At 55.7% G+C, this 9,660-nt stretch overlaps 2 protein-coding genes across 6 annotated transcripts in view; both read right to left on the reverse strand.

Annotated features, from left to right (window-relative positions):
* The window catches only part of Gsk3a (glycogen synthase kinase 3 alpha), a 19,551-nt gene extending 18,299 nt beyond the window's left edge, over positions 1-1,252 (reverse strand). For all 3 annotated transcript variants that reach the window (XR_007343074.1, XM_048790819.1, XM_048790818.1), the window contains exon 1: positions 1,215-1,252. Coding sequence is in view for 2 of the 3 variants with exons in the window: in XM_048790819.1 (XP_048646776.1) it covers positions 1,215-1,237 (23 nt within the window). In the remaining variant the exon portion in view is untranslated. The remainder of the gene's footprint in view (positions 1-1,214) is intronic.
* Positions 1,253-4,453: 3,201 nt separating this feature from the next.
* Positions 4,454-9,660, reverse strand: part of Erf (ETS2 repressor factor) — a 7,682-nt gene continuing 2,475 nt past the window's right edge. For 2 of the 3 annotated variants that reach the window (XM_048790817.1, XM_015496783.2), the window contains exons 2-4: positions 6,673-6,907; positions 6,192-6,307; positions 4,454-6,095 (exon numbers count right to left, since the gene is read on the reverse strand). In XM_048790817.1, the coding sequence (XP_048646774.1) occupies positions 4,822-6,095; positions 6,192-6,307; positions 6,673-6,704 (1,422 nt within the window). In that variant the 5' untranslated portion in view covers positions 6,705-6,907 and the 3' untranslated portion in view covers positions 4,454-4,821. Of the gene's footprint in view, positions 6,096-6,191; positions 6,308-6,672; positions 6,908-7,386; positions 8,844-9,660 lie in introns of those variants that run through there. The other variant, XM_048790816.1, reaches the window with a different exon arrangement.

Consider the following 9,660-nt stretch of genomic DNA (forward strand, 5'->3'; position numbering starts at 1 on the left):
CCCCGGGGCTCCGGCCTCTTCCAGGCCGCGCCGCTCGGGCTCCGGCTCCGGCCCAGCGCCCGCCGCGGGGCACGCCGGGAGATGAAGTCCGCCTGCCGACCGCGCCGCCGTCGCCGCCCTCGGCAGGCACAGAAGCCCGCGTGGCACGCCGGGAAATGGAGTCTGCAAAGGCCTCAGAGTACACGGCGCGGGTGACGGGTCGCGCAGCACGTCGGGAAATAAAATCCTGGAAAATCTGTCAGTCGGCTGTGCCGAAGGCGGACCCTCTAGTTTTTAGGAAATAGAACCGCGCACTCGCTCCACTGCGGCAACAGGAAGCCTCGAGGAGTACCTCAGAAATGTAGTCGCAGCCGCTTTGAGTTGTGCAGTCCTGAAGCACGCCGGGAAACGGAGTCCAGTCGTTCACTTAAAGTCTTTTGGCTGCATGTCTCGCGCAGCCAGGTGCCCTCTGGGAAATCGAGTCGGCGTCGGTAAACCTGCAGACCTCCGGCCGTAAGGCAAGCTGGGAAATGGAGTCGTCACCACGCCCTCACCGCATTGCAGGTGTAAAGCGAATTCCAAAGCACTACGGGAAATGGAGTTCCAGGTAGTCCTCAAATCCCAAGAGGATATCGCAGTTCCACAGATAGGCCAGAAGCAGGGTAGGCATCGCGCTCCCCATGCCAGGTACGCTGAGCCGCATTCCTTGCTGGGAAATGTAATCGGCGGTGAAATGTAGTCTAAGGTTTCAGGGCAGTTGTTACAGCAAACCCCGGTGCCTTCTGGGTAATGGAGTTCAAGGCAGCCTCCCCATGAACGAAGGGGGCGTGATCGACCATGCGCCCGAAGCCTGCTGGGAACTGTCCGCAGCGGATCCTCACTCTTTGTGAGGCTAGATTCCGAGGCTTGCTGGGAAGTGAAGTCCACTGGGTACCATCGGGATAGTGTGGGTAAAAGGTTAAGGACGGCAGATCTCTAGGGAGACCGGGAAGTGCCTATGCTTTCTTCCTCGCCCCCAAGTACTCAGAATGAGTCCAAGTCGGTCAGTGACTGCTGGAAAAAGGTTCAAGCACCTCTTTAGATCCACGTGCACACATATAAGGAAGGGAAAAACCCCCTCCCCGTCCCCAGGAAGGGCTTGGGAAACAAAGTTCTTTCTCCAGAGCACTTGTCTTCGGATACAGTCTAGCTTTTTTCTAGCAATGTGGAAGCGGAGCCGAGCATTAAAAAGACAGAACCTCTTGTCTTGAACCCCCATTCGGCTTTGTTTTTGTTTTGCGTTCTCGCGCTTCCTAAATTAAAGGATTCTGGATAGCCCAAACCAAGGAAGACAGCTGAAAGAAGTAGCTTTGGGTTTTGAGAGCGCGTTCACTCGCTCCATTTATTGATTAATACCCGGAAGAAGAGCATCCCCAAAGGGCGCTGGGAAATAGAGTTCTTGTGTCTTTCCCCTCACCCTTCCCTCTCCCGGAAATGCTTGGAACTAGAATGAAAGCGCTCTCCATCCCTCCCACCTAGAGAATGGTGGGAAATGGAGTTTCTGAACTTCACTTTAATCCAAGCCTGGGTTCATACTGTCTTGGCCTTTCTAAAGCCTTAAAAATAAGTCCTGTTCGCTAGGTCTGTTCCTGACTGCAATTCCCAGAGGACACAGAATGGCGACAGATGGTAACGCTAAAGCCTTTTCAGACTACGTTATCCAGAAGGCAAAGTACGGACACTCTCCTGCTCCCTTTGCGAAGCCTGCAGGCGAATCAGCACAGATCCAAGTGGGTGTTTCTGGGACCTGTAGTTGCCCAGCCAAACGGTGGTTGCTGCCCTCTGATGGCAGTTCCAAGTCGAAAAAGTTAAATTTTGAGTTAAGCCCTAAGGCCTAGGGAATCGCAGAAAGGACCTAGCAGGGCGGCGGTGCATGGCAAGATAGCGACGTTACTTAACCGCCAGAACCCGTGGGACATGCGTAGTGGGCCGCGCGTGGGCAACCGCCACAAAAGGATTGGGGTCCGTAGGAGTTTGAAGGCGATGGATGGAAATCTAATAGGATGTCAGTAGGGAATGCGAACATTCTCAAGAGAGGTGCTGGGTCGGGGGTGGGGGGTAGGGGAGTTGTAAGTGTGTAAAAGGGGCCGTGATGTGTGGAGGGACTGACCGTAGTGGTGAAGAGGTGCTCTTTGATGGGCTATGGAGAACAACTACTGGGAGTCAGTGGAAGATTCTGAGGGGATTTAGGTTTTCTATGAAAGATCTGTGGAAGACTGAGAAATTACTGATCACTGAGATCTCTAACGGGGCAAAAGATGACTAAAAAACATCAAGGGCTTTGGGGATCTATGTAGGTGCCAAGGGGCTATAGGTGCAAAGGGGGTTTATGTCATGGTTCCTCTGTGTCCCTGAGATCTGTGAAGGGCTTTCTGCTTGAAAGCCAGGATCTCAAAGAGTATGGGCTGGACCAAGAAGTCTTCTGTAGGAACCTTTCAGGCCTGCAAATGGATTTTGGTAAACCATTTAAAGATTGAGGGAGCCACTGGAGATTTTAAAACCTCATGCTACCTGTGCCATCCCATACAGCCGGGGCAGCAAGTTTGGTGAGACCACATTCTGACCTGGAAAGTAGTCCTGGAGCTGAGCCTTTAGGAATCATATGGTTAAAAGTGTTTTGAAGTCACTGAGGTCAGGTTAAGGTTAACCAGGGTCCTGCTACCCTCCCTCCAGTGACGACATCCACCTTTCTCCATCATTGCACCACCAGTTTAGCTGCATCTATGTTGCCAGGAGATATGCCTCATCCCAACTTCCAGAAATAGCCCAGCGGCCCCCACCCTAGGGAGTGACTTACATCACCCAGGAGAGGGAGCAGTTGCCCGTAGGCCGGAATAGAAGCCTCTGTTTCTTGCCAGTACCCCAGCCCTGGATCCTCTCCTGCCAACCAGCAACGTCATCTGGGACCACACACCCTAGACTGCCAAGGTTTAAGCTCAAGTGGGTAGCAGTTACCAATGTTCTGTCCCCTCTTGAGGTTGCGCAGGGTGGGGTTTCACTGTGAAGCCAGTTCAACAGACCCTAACCCTCAATTCCCACTCCATCTCTTAGCAGCTGTGACCTTAGGGAAACCCCTTCCCTTTGGCTATTCACCTGCATTATCCAGGTTGGGCTTGTCTCTACAGGCAATTCCAGCCTGAATTCCTCTTGACTCAACTCCCCAGTCTGGGATCCTAGCTTTATGAGCTCATCTCTCAGATTCTGTGATTCCCAGAGACCCTGATTTAGATCCAACAATCTTGGCTTTAGGGAGGAAAATTCAGGAGTTGTCAAAAGAACATGGCTCAGAATTAAGGTCCTAGGCAAGTCATTTAACTGAGCCAGTTGCTCTTCCTTGTGTGATGAACTAAAGCACTGCAGGTTCTAATTAGGTCTATGGTCCATAGTAAGCTAATCAGTGCTGACTAATGAGCCAGACCCTTGTCAAGCAGTTTGGCTAGGAGTGTTAGGCTGGTAAAACTCAACAGTCAGTTACCCTGCAAGGTTTACATTTTAAGAAACACTGCAGGCCTTGTCTCCAAAGGACTCCCAGCTTAACCCAAAGCACCTTATGGGCACTGATGTGGGCAGAGTGTACAAAGAGTGCAAAAAGGAGCTCTTGGCCTTCACTGGGAACCTGGGGATATGGCTAGGAAATCAAAGTTGGAAAGCATTTTAGGAAAAGGACCAAGGTCAATAGGGTGGTGGTGAAGGTAAGGAGTTTCCAAGGACATGCAGATTCCCATAGAACAGGACCAAATATAGGCCTTAATCATCAATTTCTGGAGTTTGTGACACCCAAGGTCAGGCAATCATTCCCCAAGCCTGGGTTCGACCCATTCAGAGGGACTAGGCCCTCTGGCCATAAAACTACCAGGGTCCAGCCTTGCCTTGTCCTTCCCAATCAGGCAGAGACCATCACCCTGCAGCGGCTGCACCTAGCACCTAGGACAGATCACCGCATGCAAAGGTCCAAAGTTTTATTGTTTTGAATACATTCTCCAGCAGCCCCCTACTTCCCTCCCCCGCCCTCCTTCCCAATACAGAGTAAGGCTTGACCCAGTCCCCCACCACCCCAGGGGCCCCAGCTGGGAGGCAGAGGGGGCTTCCAGTTTGGTTTCAGGGTACCCCCTTCCCATCCTCTCACCCGCCTGCCCATGGGCCAGTCCTAGGAGCAGCTGGGGGTAAAGGGATTGGACCTATGCTGGGGTGGGGAGGGAGAGCAGGCACTTGTAGTTTTGTGGCCCATGGGCGGCACCCCTCACCCTCCTCCACCCCAATCCCCCACACCATGGAATTTTTGGTTCATCAAAAAATTGTCCCTCCCTCCCCTGTTGCAACCTTGTGGGATATGAGAAACCCAGGCACTCACGGCCCCTGGAGGGGCAAGGAAGGCAGGGTTGGGGCTGAGGGTGCTCGTGGGGCAGAGAGGGAGAGGTACAAGAGGCAGAGAACAGGGAGGGAGACAAGGCTTTACTTCCTAAGCGATTGTAATAAAAAATTTCCTGGGTTTTAAGGCCAAAGCCTCAATTCAAATATAAATTCCCCAGAATGGAGGTGGCCCCCTTAATGCCCCCCTCCCTCCCCCAACCACCACTTTGCCCAGAACTTAGAAACAGGACAGCCCCTAGCCCTGGGCACCCACCCACCCCCACCATTAAAAAAAAAAAAAATTAAAGTTTTATACAAAATGTGGGGAGGGGAGGGGAGAGGGAGGAGGCAGGGAGGAGACTAGAGAGCTGCCCTCACCTCCAGGACTTTGGGGGGGTTAAGGCAGCAAAAGCATGGGGAGTGGGGGGAACCTCAGCCCCCTGCCCACAGCCCTCAGGAATCTCGATGCTCCAGTGAGAGCTGGGCTGTTGCATGCTGGAGGTCAGAACTCACCCGCCTTGGAGTGAGGGGACCCCCTGCCTCCCCAGGCCCATCCCCACGCACCTTCTTGTCCTCACCCTCATCCTCAAGGCCCCCAGCAGGGCCTCCACCCCCCTCTAGGCGACAGTCTTCACTCCAGCGCCGCTTAAAGCGCAGCTTGAGGGGCATGCACTGGGCCGCCCCAGGTGCCTCGCCAGGCTCGGGCTTGGGGGGTGCAGGTGGGGCACGGGGCGTCTTGAACACCTCCCCATCTTCCTCATCCTCATCGCTGATATCAGTCACCTCCACCTCCTCTGATTCACCTTCTGAGATGGGTTCCACCTTGATCTGTGGTGGTGGTGGTGGTGGGGCCAGTGTCCCCGGCCCCTCAGCCAGCCCGCCAGTGCTGCTGCCACTGCTCTGGTCAGCACCTCCTGAAGCCTTCTCCCCAGCTGCCCGCTGACGGCGTCCTAGTGGGGGCGGCTGGAGCTTAAACTTGAATGGGGAAGAGGAGGAGGAAGAGGATGACGAGGCTGAGGAAGGGACTGGTGGGGTCTCAGGTGCCATGGGCGGCAGTGGGCACTTGTCAGGACGCTGTGGCTGGGGCACCACCAGCCCAGGGTAGTGCAGAAAGGCGCGGGGGCTGAGGTGGTAGTTGTAGACGCTTTGGGTGTGGGCCTGCAGGTACCGTTTCATGTCCTCAGGGCTAAAGGAAAAGTGGGAGCCTCCACCTGAGCCACTGGGGCCACCACCACTGGGGTACATAGGGCTCAAGGTGGGAGAGGGTGTGTAGGCCAGGTGAGTGGGTGTCATGGGCAAAGCCGGTGAGAGCTGAGGGGGTAGCAGGGAGCCAGGCCCAGCCAGAGGTGATACAGGAAAGGGACTGAGGGGCTCAGGGCCACCCCGGGGCCGGGGGTAGACTCGGAAGACGCCAGGGTCATGGGGCAGGCGGGCCAGAGGGGGCCCTCGGAAAGCACCCAGCTCTGGAGGGCCAGGTGGTCGTGCCCGGGGGTCCTCGCCCAGTGGTTCTTCCAGCTCTGATGTGCCATCACTACAGTCACTGACTGAGCCTCGGCCCAGACGGCGGGCCACCACAGCTGAGAAGAGTGAGGAGGAGGATGAAGAGCAGGCCGGTGGTGAGCGGGGGTCCTCGGTGGGGGAGAGCACCTCGGAGGGCGTTGAGGGAGGGAAGCGGAAGTGGCTGCCGCCCGATGGCACTGGAGGGGCACTCTGCGGCACCGCACCCCCTGACAGAGTGGGGATACTTGGTGTCAAGGCCCCTGGCCTAGCCTGGACAGACAAACCCTCTCTTCCCTCCAAGGCCATGCATCCCTGGTACTCACCAGCCAACCCCACATCGATGAAAGGATAATTAACCAGCACCAGTTTGTTGAAGTTGAACTTGTAAGTGAACCGTTTCCCCTTGGTCTTGTGCAGAATGCGCTTATTATAATAATATCTGTGGGTGTAGAGAGACCATGATATCATTGATCAGTCAGTACTTATTGGGACTCAGTTCTAGACTCCATACCTTGATGCATGCTTGTGTGCTGCTCACAAAGGTACAGTAACCAAGAAACATGAGCCATTTAAAGAAGCTAAGTACCCAGAAGATGGAGCCCAGACTAGAGACCTTGTGGGTGATGCCATTCTCTCCCCCAACCCCTTTGTTACCAATGGACGCAGAAAAGTGCTAGGACTTGTCCAAGGTCACACAGCTAGGATCTGGCAGAGCCAGGTGCCAAACCTGTTCCCATGGGTCAGGAGCTTCCTAACCAGTGGGAACTGACCACATGTGCTCCAGGGCCCACAGTCCCTCCTTACCGCAGGGCCCGGCTCAGCTTGTCATAGTTCATCTGGGGCTTGCACTTGCGAACACCCCAGAGCCGAGCTACCTCGTCGGGGTCCTTGATGACGAACTCCCCATAGTCACCCTGCCAGGCAATGACACCCTGGTACTCCTCCTTCCTTAGCAGCTCCAGGATAAAGTGCCACAGCTGAATTTGCCTTGAGCCAGGGGACGATTCCGGCTTGTAGGCCCAATCCGGGAAGGCAAACCCTGGGGATGGGAAACAGGGAGGGAGCGGCCTGGGGTCAGGATGCCAAGTCTGGGATCTGGGTCATTTCCCAGGATCCACCTTCTACCCCACCCTCATGGTAGGGAAATCCCTTTTCTCTCAGCCAAGTGAAGACCTGAGTTAGGAAGACTGTGTGTCTGTTTGAGGGGGCTAGACAGGAGCTGGGGGGAGGGGAAGCTGGAGCCTGCTCCAGGGACACCGGGAGAAACAGGAAACCGTCGGCGGCGGGTCCCGGGGCCAGTGCCAGGGGGCCAGGCACCAAGCCAGGCCGGCGGGCAGAGCTGCCAGTGGGGGAGGGGCAGGAAAGGGCACACGTGGCCAGTCCAGTTGAGGCACAGTCCCCCAGTCCACCCCCATATCCATCCAAAGCCAAATTGCACCCCCCGAGGTCCTCTGGTCCCCTCTTTAGGAACATACACTATCTTCCCCAACAAGACCTAAAAGAACCCCCTACTCCCACCTCAAGACCCAGAGGATTTTTTTTTCTTCTTAAAAGGACCAGGAGGGGTGGGGTGGCTGGTTGACGATGAGGTCAGCACTTGCACACACAGAGGCTTCTGTCTTCCCTGGAGAGTGAAACCCAGACTGTCTGAGAGGCCCCCCCAACCTGCACCAAGCCCTGGACCCTCTAAGTTGCACTGCCCTCCCCAGACCCAGAGGCATCCAGGCCAGACCTGGCTAGAGGGCCCTGTTCAGGGCAAAGACCAAGCAAGCACAGTGGCGTTGTCACCCTCTTCCCACTTCTGCCTTCTCATCCTCAGCTTCTTCCCTGCCCACCTGCCTGCCCGCCCCCAGCATTAACCTTGGGTAGAGGTTGGTGGTGGGCTGGCTGGTCCCTGGAGGGGGTGGGCAGCCTGGAGTGGGGGGGCTGCGGTTGTTGTCATTTCCCAAACCCCCGGGTAATCAGGGACCATCAATAATTCAGCACTAGGCAGCCGGTAATGGAGGGGTGGGAGGAGGGAAAGGAGAGGAAGAGAAGGAGGGGGAAGGCAGGGCAGGGGCCCTGGTGCCACTAGTGAAGAGAAGGCCAAGGTGGATGGTGGGTGGATAAAGATGGATGGTGGTAGATGGGTGTGGTGGTACACACATTTTGTCCCATTAGTGGGGAGCCTGCAGTGGGAAGACTGAGCTCAGGAGTTTGTGACCAGCCCAGGCAACACAGCAAGACCTCCTCAAAAAAAAAAAAAAAAAAAAGAAAGATGGGTGGGGTTCCAAAACCTGGTCTGCAAGTCTGAAGGGGTCAGTCTCCCTCTCTTGGCCCTAGCTCAAACAGGTACCAACCAGGCCTCTGGGCAAAACTGAGCCTCCCCAAAGACTCCACCCCAGTCTGGAATTCAACCCAGGATCCTTCCTCTTGGGAACACCAGGGATCAACAGTACCTGCTCACACTGGGACCACCCCCTTCAAATCCAAAGCTCACTATCTCCCACAGGGACCCAAGTGCCCAACTCCTGATAGACTATCATGGCCAGTACTGCACTCCCTACCTAGTCCCTACCCTATTCAGAAATCCTAGTCTCAAACCAGCCCCTCAGGGCTCCAGGAATATGACCTCCAGCTGGTCAGGCCCAGAGTCCTGGACCAGCAACCCTGCTCCATTTAGCAGGGATAGTCCCTGAAAACCTCTCCCAAGGACCCCAGCATCCAAAGCCCCATGCCTCTCTTGGGAATTCAGTTGCTCACCCCATTATCCTCATCCTGCTAGACAGCAGAGGTCCCAAGGTCTCCCTGTGCCCTGAGGTTTTTGGGAACCCAAGTGACCAAATCACCAAGGTACAAACGCAAAGTACCCTGAGAGCCTTCTCAAAAAAGCTCCTGGCCCTCTCAGGGTACCAAGCTCCATGCTGCTCCCACTTCAGCCCCAATTTGGCTCCCAGACCTAGGAGGGGGGCTGAAGCCCCTGAGACATCCGTTTGGGGGTTTGAGGGTAGAGGAGTATATTGACTTCTACCCTCCCCCCCCCAAATTAAAGCCACCCTTCCCAGCCCACCCGCCCCAGCCTCCATGTCCCGGTAACCAGGCAACGTGTGTGCAGCGACAGTCCTGGGAGCGGGGGAGCAGGAGGCTAAAAATAAACTTTGCAGAAGAGAGGGAGTGAGAGAGACTACATGCAACACAAAGGGAACTCGAAAAGGAGGTGGGGGGGCTCTGGAAAGGCCTCAAGCTGCATTCTGAGAGCTGTCCCAGGCCCCCTAGTTAACCTCCTTCCCTGAGAGACACCCCCCAGGGCCTAGACCCTGGCTGCCACTCCTGGCAGAGACCCTTCCCCACACCCAGGCCCACCCCAACACTAGTTTTCCTCATCGGACACAGCATACATGAGGGCCTGTTCCCAGCTTTGGGGGGGCAGAATGAAAGGGGGTGACGTCAGGGAGTCTCAATGGGGCTCTGTTCCCCAAGCCTTGGAGCCAGGAGCCAGGCACGGGCAAGGGGAGCATGTGTGAGTATATGCTGTATGTGGGTCCACGTGCTTAAATCAGAGAAACACCAGCTCTGCACCGAGAAAGCTTGGGGGGTACAGTACTTCTGGAGCATGGGGGACCAGTGAGGCAGGGAGATGGAGAAAGCAGTTGCACTCAAAGAGAGGTTCAAGAAACACAGATCGGGTGTAAAGGTGGCAGCAGACAGGAAGGGCTGAGATGGCTAGGTCCCAGAAAGCACACCTGGATCTCAGAGGTAGGGTAGGGATTCTCCCAGACTAAAAGACTGGGTGGGGGCAGAATTCCTGGGCAC

Source organism: Marmota marmota, unplaced genomic scaffold (assembly GCF_001458135.2).
Source record: "Marmota marmota marmota unplaced genomic scaffold, marMar, whole genome shotgun sequence".
Classification (NCBI taxonomy): Eukaryota; Metazoa; Chordata; class Mammalia; order Rodentia; family Sciuridae; genus Marmota; species Marmota marmota.